General features: G+C 30.5%; 1 protein-coding gene across 3 annotated transcripts in view; it reads right to left on the bottom strand.

The window, feature by feature from the left end:
* Positions 1-4,741: 4,741 nt before the first annotated feature.
* Positions 4,742-14,494, bottom strand: part of LOC148614036 (serine/threonine-protein kinase 33-like) — a 32,917-nt gene continuing 23,164 nt past the window's right edge. For 2 of the 3 annotated variants that reach the window (XM_088587815.1, XM_088587814.1), the window contains exons 6-12: positions 11,857-11,944; positions 11,457-11,532; positions 9,839-9,954; positions 8,854-8,939; positions 8,131-8,268; positions 7,072-7,134; positions 6,461-6,770 (exon numbers count right to left, since the gene is read on the bottom strand). In XM_088587815.1, coding sequence (XP_088443941.1) covers positions 6,594-6,770; positions 7,072-7,134; positions 8,131-8,268; positions 8,854-8,939; positions 9,839-9,954; positions 11,457-11,532; positions 11,857-11,944 — 744 coding nt within the window. In that variant the 3' untranslated portion in view covers positions 6,461-6,593. Of the gene's footprint in view, positions 6,771-7,071; positions 7,135-8,130; positions 8,269-8,853; positions 8,940-9,838; positions 9,955-11,456; positions 11,533-11,856; positions 11,945-14,494 lie in introns of all 3 variants that reach the window. The other variant, XM_088587816.1, reaches the window with a different exon arrangement.

Here is a 14,494-nt window from a genome sequence, read left to right on the forward strand (position 1 = left end):
CCAACCATTTTAGAATTAGGGACCAAAAATAAGCATTTCATAGAATTTTATTATGTAACTCCAGTAAAAGCATAGGAATGTATATGACTTTTATACCACGATTGTCAAGCTGGTATTGACTTTTGGGGTTAAGACTTGAGCATTTTAGAAATAAAAGACCAGAAACAAGCATTTCCTTTATGTCCATACAATAACTTTGACTATTAGTGAATGTATCTCTTTGAAATTGTACTACAAGGTGCTATACCACCAAAGGAGGGTTGGGAGGGGTTAAAACTTGGAATCTTGTAGGGATTAGGGACAAAAAACTTTTTAAAGGTGTCAGAAACAATCATTTTTTTTCATGTCTGGACTATAATTGAGTAAAAATGATTGTTCTCTTTGAAATTATATTACAAGGGGCCATATCACAAAAGGAAGATTGGGATTGATTTGGGGGTTTTTGATTAGAGTCAAGTAATAATAAGTGGCCACAAAGGGGTCAGAAACAAGTATTTTTTGCTGATTTCTTGAGTTAAAGGGAATGGATTGATTTGAAATTGTATCACAAGGTATCATACCTCCAAAGGAAGGTTTGGATTAATTTTGGAGGTTTTGACTGGAACCATTTAGGAACAAGGAACCAAAAGTGACCACCTAGATTCTGGTCAAATTCTTATCCTGTGTCAAATATCTAATTGTAATCAAAATTCAATTTGTTTGAATGGTGTACATACTAGCCCCAGTTGTTTAGGGAACATCTGCAGTCATATCAAACTGTACCCTGTGCAGTAATTTGTTGGTTTTTTTAATCCTGACTGATCATGAAAGAAAGTAATTTAGTACTAAATTCCTAAATGCATGTTGTGTGAACAAGGCTATGACAATGACATCAGTACCATCTTCTGTATATTAACACACATGTAGTTTCTGGACAAGAAGTTTGAGTATTAGAGAATGGATTTCTATGAAATTTCACTGCCCCACAAAGAACATTTTAATGTATGGCCATTTGAAGGAGGCAAGTGAGTGACCAAAATCAAATATATGTATATATTGGGGAACATACAGATTACTCAGTAAAGGGTGTTGAATATGATATTAATGTAACTACGGAGTTCAAAATCAAAATATTTATTAGATAACTTGGAATGCATCTCATTCTAGCTGCAACAAGATGAAGTATTTCCATTTTCACATGAATAATAACAATCACACTCAAAAAAGAGAACAAAATGAAAAATTATCCTGAGATAATCTGCCAGTGAAAAGTAGTACACTTTGTACATGTATTTATAACTCCTAGCAAAACTTTAGACCAGGAAAGAAAATTATCCTTTGCTACTCTTTGGGACAACCATTTCATTTTTAGGGGTGTAGGATTAAATTTAAGAAAATATATCATTGTGACTGAGCGATTGCTCTCATTACAAATGGTTTTTAATGGAAAATAATGAGTCTAGACTGAAATTACTACCCCACCCCCAAAAAAATCTGTAAAAATATTTCTTCAAGCTCCCCCTCTAAAAGTCAAATGATTGCTCCCTTATGATAATAAAAATACAGACTGGAGACATTACAAAGCCAATTTTCTATAATAAGCAGTACTTGTAACTAATTGCATACATGATTTTATTCCATAAAAAGGTCATGAAAAATATCAGAGTTGTGCTTTGGAGAACTCTTTAAAAAAAAAAAAACTAGACTTCAGAATACTCCTGAGGTCTCATGAGAGAAGTTATTTGTTAGGTATATGTACAGCTCATAATAACTATCAAAAGAAAATTTTCAAGATGTTGATGGTGTCAAAACATGTAGTTGCTAAAATAACCAATATACATGTATTCAGCATATACAATAAATTAATAAAGTAACAAGTAATAACATTTATCAACTGTGAATGTATAGTTAATTGAAATTAATCATTTCCAGACAAAACTGGGTAAGAAATTTCAGAACATGAGATGGTAGCTCTTGTTACTATCAGCACTTATTCTTATTCTCCATACAATGTTCCAATACAAATCTGTTTTTTATAGCCAAACAAAAAAGACGTCCCAAATCCAACTAGAAGTAAGAAGATTTTACAGTAACTGATTACAGAAAGCAAAATTCTGCCTTAAAATAGAAGAAATGAAGTCTGTCTGACACTTCACAACAATACCATTAGTATAATACAGTGAAACCTGTCTAATTAGACAGGTGTAAGGTTTACAAAGGTTCAGTATACAATTAATATAAAGGGATGTTCAAAAGTGTCTGGTTTTAGACAGATTTCACTTAACATCTTCTCACTGGCTTAACAGATTTTAAAATAAAAATAAACTATTCATAAATAAAACCTCAACTTTCATGGTCTGTCTACATGGTAACAATATTATATGTACAAGGGCATTATATGCACACAGGGACATGACACTATCACAAGGTTTACTATATTGGCACCTAAATATATATATATATATACATATACATATAATTACGCATGAACTGAACACCCTGGTGAATCGGTAATGTTATTTTACCACAAATGTACTATTGTTATATGGTAGTGGTAGTTTTTATAGTTTTGAAGGGTCAATGGAAAAGGATTCTTGTCATATTTTTACGAAGTCATTTGTTATGATTTTCTCCGGTTTTCCTAAGAAAAAGAAAAGATTTGGCCTTCAGATGGTCCCATTTTAAACCTAAAGATCCACATATAAGGTTAATAAAAACCTTGAAACTTTTTAACAAATTATTAATTTAGACTATGAAAATTTCATTGTTTATTAAACCCCATGACTTTTTGAAAATTGAAAAGCAATGAAGTAAGATTTTTTTTCTTCTTTAGTCTAAATGGCAAAGGACTGTCAGTCTTAACATACAGTTATTAAGGCAATACACAGTCCGGGTAACAGATTAATAGATTTATATCAATAACTAATAGCATTCAAAACATCAAAGATGGAATGAAAAAATGACAATAGTTTCCAAAGCACAAGTAGAAATTACAAAAATATTTTCGTAATTGATGAAGTAGTGAGCAATTTCACAATCCTCAGCTTAGGAACTTAGTGTACCACTTTCATCCGCCAAAATTAGAAACTACAAAATTTTTGTACACTTTTTTGCTTCAAAATTGCTAAATTTTTCACCCACCATACCGTATACAAATAATGAAACCTTAAGGTGAAGATGTTTCAATATATGAAACAAAATTATTCAAAGATACCATTCTTAATATGTCCAGAACAACTGTTTTTATTTCATGAATTTTTAAACAAAATATTTAGCTTCATGCATCTACATGATGACAAAATACAATAAATTAATTCGAGATAAATACTGTAATCTGATTGGTTAAAATAATTTTGTTATACCTCAATGGATAAAAAAATATTGACACACCTTTATTCAGTTAAATTCAGAGCTACTTTTCTCATGTTTAAAGATAAAAATATGTTTTCAAATTAATTTATATGAATTCCTGCAATAAACAACATGCACATGGAAAATTTATGTTATTTTTCAAGACAAAATTTTTATCATAGCCAATTCTTAAATAATTTGATATATCATATGTTCTAAGTTTAATGAAACATGATAAAATTTAATATGGACAAAAACTAAATACACACAAAGGAATAATTGGGAACTAAATTGCAAATGCATAGATGAAGTTTCCTGATTTTCCTGTGTTTATACTGGCTTTTTTAAACAACTGTGTACATTCAAGAATTACACAGTAAGTTCTATATAACTTCTGTCCTTAATTCATTAAAGTTTAATTGGAAATGGGGTTGACAAGAAAAAAGAGCTTGAGTACATGATGTGCCTGACTCTTTAAATGTTAATAGTAAAAGAAAAATTAGAAAACAATGTATAAATGAATGGTTGGTCCCTTTGGTGAGGATAAAAATTTTACAAAATAAATTATGTATATCAATCACAGCATTTTACTGTAATCACATCACAAGTGGACGGACAGACAGACAACAGTATGCCAGAAGGCTGTATAAAAAAGGAAACAATATTCTTAAATTTTACTATCACCTTTTACTTGGGATAATGACTGGTAAATGATTAACTTAAGGCTCAGAGGATTAAGATAATAAATCACAAAAAAAAATTTACTGAGCAACTGCAATATACTGTATAGTGGGTAATTGTTGCAGGGTGCTAATTTTGGCGTATTACAGCGGTCTTTCTAAAAATGCCAAAATAAAATCTGCCAAATATGGACTCTGGTCTTAAGTACCAAGTGCATCACATATCATCCACCAAAATCATAAATGCCAAAATTTTTTCTATACTTTTTTGCTTCAAAATTGACAAATTTTACACCCACCAAAATAACATGCTATACAGTATTTAATCTGAAACAAGTCACTGGTGTAAGTTTTAAACAAACGACTTCTTTTCTATATTGGCAAAATTATCAATACATATTTAGAGGCAAGACAGAATTTTATCTACTGACAAGAAATAAAAATAATAAAATGCCACTAACTTATTGCATGAAAAAACTTAAGTAAAACTGTACTATGCTTTTTTTTTACTGTAAACAGCAAAAAGGAAAGTTTAGTTGTAATCAAGTATTGCAGGCAAAAATTATAGAATTATTTTTTTGGACGGATTATATATATATTCGTATACATGTGTGTATTACTAAGAGGACAGACATAAAATCACCAAAATTCCATAATTATCATGAATATAATTAATTGGTAAATCTTGCATGTGTTTATGTTGAGATAAGATCTGTATTTTTACAATGGAATAGATTTTTTTTTTTATTTTCAGCTGTCCATGATAAAAAGCTTTACAAAAATAAAATAAGCTAAAAAAGTTGCAATTGAATTAGTTTTTTTCACTTGCCCTGGGTAGCAGAAAATTGGAATTCTAAAGCACTGTTATACTACTTGTAAATGTAAATGAAAAGTTTTACACAGATAAGAACATACAACTTCATAGCACTAATACTTTTCGAAAAAAGTATTTTTTATACTTCATTTACTGAAAATACATGTAGTACAGGTATAAAATTGTACAAATATTTGAAAACCATGTAGCACTAAAATAAAACCAAGGTTGCAGGCACAAAAAAAGACAATTTAACACTTAAAATACAGTACATTATTATCAAAATTTATAAATTGTCAGCAGTACTCTGCAATAATTGGAAAATCAACCACACTTTAAGAAAAAAAATATCAGCAGTCAAAATTTAATACATAATTATCTTAGGCTAAACCTTAATTTATTGAAACACTGACTTAAACTTTCAAGTATTATGCCTTTGTGACAATCCAGTAAATAATATGATGAATGTAGTCAACAGATTTCAGTAGATTTTTGCCCAAAATCTGATAAAATTTGACAGCATATAGCAGAAAATTTTTGTGTTGTTAATGAAAATGCAATTATACTTGCAATTTTTTGTAAAATGTCTACCATAAAATACATTGTTATTACAAAGTCACCGCCAAAAATTAAAAATAATCATTTTTGGGAGTTCTCATGAAAATTATCCACTTGAGAGTAAATCACTGTTAAACAGAAGGCCATAAAAAGAAAGTAAATGGGAAATCTTGTCAAATGAATAATTGTACATGTAAATCAAGAATATCACTACCATTGAGGAAACAGACAAAAGGCACAACACCTTTGAAAGAGAGACAACCAAACAATAAGACACTAACAACTCAAAAAAACAAACATCTTTAGAATGGCAAACACAAATATCACAACCATTTTCAGCAGTAGAACAAGATAAATCAACAGTATTTCATTATATAATACACTGAGTAATAGGATTATAGAAAGACAGAATGCCTCCTCTGACAAATCAAGATCAGTAAATTGTAGTTTGGCATCAACTTATTTTGGAAGAGTCTGTCAAAAGAACTATAAGTTGTGGGCAGGAATTATTTTGGTCCTTAGAGTTCAATTGATAAGTTTCATGGTATGTTCAATCATGTATATAGTTAAATAGTAAGTGTTCGCAAAGAAAAGTATAAAGAAGACATTGCAGCCAAAACTTCAATTCTTAGTTACGAGAAAATGATGAAACAGAAGACCTGCAAACACACAAAAAAAATGTTGAAAATTAAGCTGTCAAAAGTTGTCCATCTCAATAGAAAAACAGGTATTAACCAGTGGTAATATACAATTACTTGATTCAAACAAAATTATTTAATACAGGAATAAAACGAGATAGGACAGATCTTCTATAAGAACAATGAAAAAAAATTCCAAAGGCTTGCATAATTAGGAAATACAGTTCATTAAATCCACCATCTAATGGTGCAAAATAACAAATTGGTGGGAATTCAAGTATGATGCAATAGTAACTAACTGACTTTCTACAAGCAGGGGTGTGTCAACTCAGAACAATATGAAACTGAATCCATTTCACAAATAATTTACGCATACATAATTGATTAATCCTACAAGTGAAGCTTCCTTTCTTTTAATGATTTTACCCATCTATCCTTGGAATATAGATTCATTTGATTTTCATAATGAAGAATACGGGCACAGAACAAAGGAACTCCCTTGTATACAGAATGAAGCCATATTTTGCACTAGGCCATCTCTTAGTTGTCCCTTGTACTATCCCAGCATACTTGTCATGTCTTTTTGGCACCGGTTTTTATTTTGCTACTTGATGATATTGATGTCTGTCGCGTCGTTGAAGTAGCAGATATGTGTGAAGTTTTAGAATTGCTTGTTTTTTGAGGGGCAGGTGATTTACTGACAGTTCGTGGAGCTGTACTCAGCATCTTTGAATTTGTACTGGTTCTATTCTGCAAAGATGAAAAAATTAAAAGTTAGATTTGTTAGGAATACTGAGGTATCTACACAAAAAAACCAAATAAAATATATAGTATAATTGTGCTCTTATGAACCTTACTTAAAAAAAACCAATTTCACAGGGTTGAACTATTACAGCATTTAAAATAAATGAGGCTACTTCTTTACAATACAATGCCAGAATTTTTTATAAAATATTTTTTGATGGCAATAATATTTGGTAGAGACACTATAAAATGAAACGAGTTAGGATCTGAAAAACAAGAAATTATTTCTATTAGGCCTAATACTTACACTAGGCTTGCCTCCTGAGCCTGGTTTCTTTGTTTCTGCTGACCCTTTTCTTGGTGATCCAGTCTACAATTATAGCCATTAACTAAGCATAAAAAATATGTTTACTGTAAATAGGGAACAATCATGGTGTTATTAAATTTTCCAAAATGTGATCAACATTGACTTGCAATTTTCAAAATTTGCATTACAGATTTACCTGTGTAATGTGTTTCTTGATATTGCAAAAAAGTAAAATTATGTAAGCTTTATATTTAAATACCTCCATACAGAAAAAGATTTTTTAATTTTGAACAATAGCTTCTGGTTTTCGTCAAAACAGCCACCTAGACACAAATTCACACTTTGGGGGAAAAAAAACCTTAATTCATCATATATAAAACTAAGAACAATCAATACCCAAAGTGAAAGAATTCCTATTTAAAGTATTTTCATTATTTTGTTTTGTGTATTTACTGCTTAAGAAGTATAGTTTTGTACTTATCCTTCAGAAATGCTATGGGAAGTACAGTGTTTGAACATTTAGTTCAATATAAAACAAAGACTTTGTTCGATACAAAGATAAAATTTTTTTTAGTTCAGTTAAGAAATTAATTGCAAGAAATAAGGTATGGTTCTCAGATTTTCAGAGATTTAATATCAAATTTGTAAATTTTCAGTTTTTTTTTTTTTTTTACAAATTACCTTCTTTGTCAAAAGTATGATTAAAACACAACAAAGTCCTGTTAATCACACAGCCTATTTGTCAGAAAAAAATATGCAATTAACAGAAATTATCATTTCAAGGGAAAGTACTAAACCAATGGCAAGATTTATAGTGATAGCTCAGATAATTAACAGACCACTGGTAGGCATTCCATCCCGTCCTGACACATTTTTTTTAACTCGAAGCCATCAAGTCGCCTCTCAATCTCCTTGGTGTCCAATGCTGGGGGAGAAGCAGTAAATACCAGTCTTCGAAATGACTCAACTGGGGATAAAACCAATGAACTATAGCTCTTAAGGCAAGCATGAACATGAGTCGACTGAGGTGGTTCAACATAAATTATAGGGATTATGTACCTTAGTGTTTTCTTCTGACTGGCATTTATTATCTTCACCATTTTCTACAGGACCATTATTTATTGCACTTTTTTGTCCCTCTTCAAGTCTAAATAGTTTCATTAAATCTAAAACATTTACACTTTCTCTGTCTATTCCCTAAAAAGAAAAAAATCATAACATTCTAAAAGGTTAAACGAAAAAAAAAAAAATCTCTTTTTTCTCGAACTGGAACAATATACAATACTATAGATTAGGTAATTATTACATGCATTTCTTGTTTTTAACCAAAATCTAATTTCCATATAAATACCACCTCGATTCATGTAAAAAGAATTAAAATGTGAGTTAATTATGATATATACTTTGATACTACTCCAACACATTATTGGCAATAATATGTGAATTATAGTATTAAGCCATTTAATTATACAGTTAGGCTAAGCATATAATATATGTCAACCTGTGTAAGTAAAGTCTGACAACTCCAATACAAAATTCCATAAAGCATTCTTTTACCTAGATAAAGAAAATGAATGAGTGGTTTTCCATTAAGATGGATGTATTAAGTTTGATCTTCAGCAAAGGAAAAAAATTCTGTCTGAAATTAGTAAAATATTTTGACACTTTGAGCCACCATGCAGTTGAATATCAGTGACTAAGAGTCACCATGGCTACTTACATCAGTCATGACTGCTGGTATATGCCTAACAATAAAATTTTATACTCATTAGATGAACTTACTGTTAACCAGGCATGATGACAGACTTCACTGGCAGAAGCTCTGTGAGCAGGATCTGTCTTCAACATTAGTTCTATACATTTCTTTGCTGAAAAATAGTAAACAGTCCATTTTTTACAAACATTTGTAATACAGTATATATTATATTACCTATCATTTTATATCTAAAATAAAAACTATAAGCTAGGAAATTTTCCCTGCAGTCTTTTTTCTCTCTTAATTTGATTATTCAATCTTCTTTCCCACAGTCCACTCAAAATGGTCAATACAACTACAAAAGACAGTCAAGCAACTAACAATTAAACTTCTACAGGTCAGCACAGTTTTCAATGATGGGCATAAAGCAAGCTGTAAAAGATCCTAAAATAAATGAAGTCAAACTAATCATAAAAGATGAAAATAAAACAATGTTTCTTGATGAACATATAGAGCTTTTAAGTCTTGTCATCTGACCCTGTGAATTCAGAAGAATGGGTCCAAAATCCCATTCAAAGCCTATAAAGTGTTTGTTTATATAAACAAAACCCTATTATATGTAAATAATATGAAACAAATATGACATTAAACTATTTCTTCACTATAAGAAGTATGTTAATATCACAAAATGAAACATTCAGGTACAAAAAGTTTTAAACTACATGTAATTGCTCTTAGGTATTTGGTTTTTAATGCTGTCAATAGTAAAAATTTATGAAAAAAAATAAATCAAGAACAACACTTATAAGGAGGGATATTACAATATCAATTATCTTCCTTCCACTTCAACATTATCTTGTATTTGTTTTTGATATAAGAAAAATTCTTTTCATTGAGATGCAATCAAACATCCATTTCTCCATCACTTCAGGAAAGTGAGATTTTCAAGAAAGAAATTGGAAATGGAAATGGATAAAGCAAGATCATCCATCATTAGTAAGTTTCTAAATATTAGTTTTCAAAATCATGTCAACCATGGACAAGACCAAAAAAAATGGAGCATCAACTTACCAGGTTCTGTGACATCATTCCATACTGGATTTGAAGTAAAATCTATTTCACCTTTTTTGATAATTTCATAAAGTTCCTCTTCATTATTAGCTTTAAATGGAGGTAAGCCACATATTCTGTAAAATATCAAAATACTACATTTTTTAGTAGGACCACCAAAAGGCCTTTTAAAGATTTGATTTTACAAACACTACACAGACAATTAGATTCTACGATATAAAAAAAATTGCCAGCTCCTTGTCATTTTTTTCTTTTAAGGTAAAAGTGTGAGTATAATTACGGTTTCTGAATCGATCCAACTATAATTGTGATAGTTCATCGATTACCGATCAGTTTCCAATCATATATACATTCCAACAATAATTAATTTACTTGTCAATTAAATTTACTATTTTTAATGAAATACAAAATGTTGATTTATTATTTTTAGCTCTTAGTAAATTTAATATGGCACTTTATTTGATTCATTCCAATCAAAATTCTGAAATTTACATGAACCGATCATCCTTAATTTTACATAGGAAAACTGAGACAACATCAATTTTCAGCTTGCCAAAACTACGCAGACTTTTTGTATCGCACTAGAACTATAACAAATAGGTTTCTGGAACAGGGTTATGTTGCTACAAGATTGAAGTCATCACTACAAAAGTTTTATGGTCGTCACCGTGAATTCGTGGATCGTTATGGTGTATCCATCAGCACCATGAAAACTGATTTATTCAACGGGTCATAGTTTTCCTTTCCTCGTTTGTCTACCCCGGACTTGACTTTTTATGAGCAACTCGGCGGGTGTTTCTAGAAATATAGAGGACGCTTACCCTACCGGTGCACCTGGTCCATGCTCCCAGTTTTTAGTGGAGTCCGAGTTCCTCATTTACTTTTGTTACTTTGTATGTATGATTTTAGTTACTTTAATGTTCTTTGTTGTGTATGTCTGTTTTCCATGTCTGGTCTTTGTCCCTGGATTACATTTTTTTGATTACCGCTATAACCTTGGTTCTCTTGATTACTCTTTCAATCTGTCGGCAATCAATCAAATCATGGGTCATTGAACAGCCAATTGCTGCTCAGATCATTTACAGACTGTGTAACCATAACAACATATCTTTTTTTTTATTTTTGCATGGAAAAATGTTTCTATTTATACTTCATACTTCATTAATATTTTTACAAATAAATAACAGTCTTATTCAAATGAAATAGGACATTAATGGAACATATAATACTCCATCACTTTGTGTGGCAGGGTGTAAAAAGTATGTATATTTGGCAATACTATAATTTTTCTTGTATGTGCTACTGCAGCATGTTTGCCCTATTTATAACAAAACTAAATTTTTGGTAGAGACCTATTTTTTTTTACAAAGACACATCTTCATTTAGTGATCTAAAAGTGCATGAAGTTTCATGAGCAGTAATTGAAGACAATACAAAGCATACAAAGAAAGATAAAAGCATACAACATAGTGTCAGACACACAGATGGACTGACTGATTGAAACACAAAAACTATGTCAGAATAATAGTGGCTTTTTGAATATTAAATAATTCTCAGAAACCAAAAGATGTTACATTTTGTAATTTCACATGTACATGGTATAAGATATCAAACTTACAATGAATACATAATAACACCCATTGCCCATACATCACACTGCTGGCTGTAGGCTTTATTGTCTATAATTTCAGGAGCTGAAAATGTCAATGCAAATAAAGAAAACAAATATCATCATATAGGCAACAGATTTTAATCAAATTTATATCATATCTACAAGAAGAAATTTATTTGTAACCTTTGCTAGCAATTTACTGAAAATATCTCAATATTGGTAATTTTTCCGATATTAGTTATTTCAAAGATTCTTTAGTTTAAATATGTTTCACCCCATTATGAATTATTTTTCTAAAAAACTATAAAAATTAACTGTTTTTCTAGGTCTGCAATTTAGAATTTTAGTACTTGCATTGATCATTTTTAAAATGCAATAGAAAGAGTTTTGTCTCGATATAACTTACACATATAAATAGGTGTTCCACAGAAATCCTGCATCATATTATCATGACCAACTCCACCTTTGACTACTGACAAACCAAAATCTGTTACCTGTAAAAGTTATAAATACATGTACTCATTAAAGGATGATTCAAAGGCAGCCTATGATTCTTTTTATTTCTATGAATGTGAAATATCTTTTGGAAAGATTGGATGTAAATTTATGCAATGTCCACAACAATCAAGGATGGAAAAATGTACCCACAAGTTAAAATTGGAACTGTGAGTGGGGTCACTGAGTGTTGATCCCCTTGTCAACATAGATAATCTCCCTTTCAAAGCAACTGGCAACAATAAACTATGTTTAAATCTATATATCATGCCTGACTTTCATATCAAGTTTCAGGAAATCTTTCTGAATCGTGTAGATGGTATCATGCTAACAAGGTACATGGACAGACAAGACTAACAGATAGACAGACAAGGTTATTCATATAGTCACCATACTTTTGTAAACAACAAGATTTACCTACAGGCTCTGTATACAAGCCATTAAAGGATGTTAATTCCAATGAGAGTACTATGATTTTATTGAAAAATGGACAATATGATTTAAAAATATACCACTTGTAACTTGTTGCCACGGGAAGGGGATTGCAACCTAATTTTGAATGGATTTGAAAACACAAGCCTCCACCATCATATGCCAGTTTTAAAGAAAACATTTGCAGTCCTTTTTAACATGAGTTTATTTTTACTCCTAATCTGTTTCCAGGTGTTAAGATTTTTGCAAAGCAAACACCTGGTTAAACCATAAAACTGAACTAAAATTTTCACTCCAAATGAAGTTGAGTTTATAATACACTCACTGGTTGGACTGTATCAAAATATCACAATATCTTAAACAACACACACCTTCCCAGTAAGAAGATTCACCTTAAAACATTCCATGGACTATTTACTGGATTGGAAATCAATATTTTGTCAGGAAAAGTTTAATGATAGGTAAAATGTGAAATACAAATACAGAAGAATTGTGTAGAATTAAAGGGATTATCTCAAGGACTCCTAATAAACCACTTTTTTTCTTATTCTTAAAGTACACAATGCCACCAATGAGCTTAACTACTTAATATCATTATGCAAATTCATTTATGCATTTTTAAATTCCCTAGATTTAAAACCTATGTACAATATGGCTTTATAAAATTTAAATTTATCAAATGTCATTTTAAAAATTTTCAATGTAGAGACATCTTATACAACCACTTAAAGAAGTCTATATTGCAAGGTATAAACAACAACTATATACTGATTGCACCCAAGAATGTAAGGCCAAAAAAGAAATAAGGTGGATAAGGTGGATAGATAGGGAAATTATCTTATTTTTGCATTGAGTTAATGAGGAAACAATCTAGGCTTTATCAGTACCAAAATGGCTGTAAAATGTTTAGGGTAGGCACAAAAAAATAAGATAGATAGGGTAGCAGGAAACAGACAAACTATTAGTTTGGCCTAACAGATAGATATACAACTTTGATGTATTAATGTAATGGTATCATTTCAAATAGGAATTGTTACCCTTCTTTTCTTTTAATGTCAACTCCAAGTAAATGGAAAACATTTAAAAGAAATATTTTAATGCATAAATGTGTCATCATTGATTTTAAATTGAAGTGAATTCCATCCTATCATGCCCAATGAAAGTACTTTTACATCAGACATGAAAAACAGTCAAATGGAAAAAAGGGAACACAATGGAAAAGTTTCATCAATTTCCTAAGAAATTATAAGAACTGCCAGGAAAATTTAAGCTATTTACATCACATTCCCATAAGAAATACTTGGGTACATTTTTCCAGTCTATGTGAAGGAGACTTGTTTACAGTTCTCAAGTAAACAAATCAATGTCATCAACCTATTATACCTGGGAATTGGTTTCAGACTAGTTTTCATTCATAAAATCCATTAGAGCTCTCCCAGGGAAGCAAATAAAATAGTTTTTTTTAATTAATATCTTCCTTCCATAATTCAATGTCCATGGATTGGTTACAGGTCTATAATTCAGTTGCATTTATAACTATATTCGGTAAACTAATCAACTTTTGTCTAAAAGTTCTTTTCAATGAATGATACAAAGAATACAAAGGAAATTACACTATATATGTATTAATTATCAAATCAAACAAGAGGCTCCATAGGTTAACACTGCTCAACGCTACCCTAAAATCGACATGGTACTATTCAAGGTTGCTTGAATCTGTTGTATCATGGCAAAAATATACTGAAGCATCAAAACTGAAGGACAATTCAGAGACATCAGAACCCAAAGATACGGCCAAAAAGGTAAAAAAAAATAAATAAACAGAGACAATACATATCCACAGAGTAGACCACAGAATGAAATACAATTACATTTAAAAACTAAGATAAGAAAAACAAGACAGTACACAAAAAACTAAAGCATTTGCATTGCAAACTCCAACAAACACCAGGAGTGATATCAGGTGCTTCTAAAGGGTAAGCGTAGCATATCCTGCTCTGCCAGGGAAACATTGTCATTTATTCCCCAAATATAAAAGATATTTGAAGAATGTTTCTAATTTTTTAACGGGTTATACAAAGTAACTTGGCTTGCGGCAGTTTACACTTATAAAACCC

The sequence above is a fragment of the Perna viridis genome, chromosome 6 (genome assembly GCF_037379345.1).
Source record: "Perna viridis isolate PV_CMFRI_1.1 ecotype Kerala chromosome 6, ASM3737934v1, whole genome shotgun sequence".
NCBI classification, from domain to species: Eukaryota; Metazoa; Mollusca; class Bivalvia; order Mytilida; family Mytilidae; genus Perna; species Perna viridis.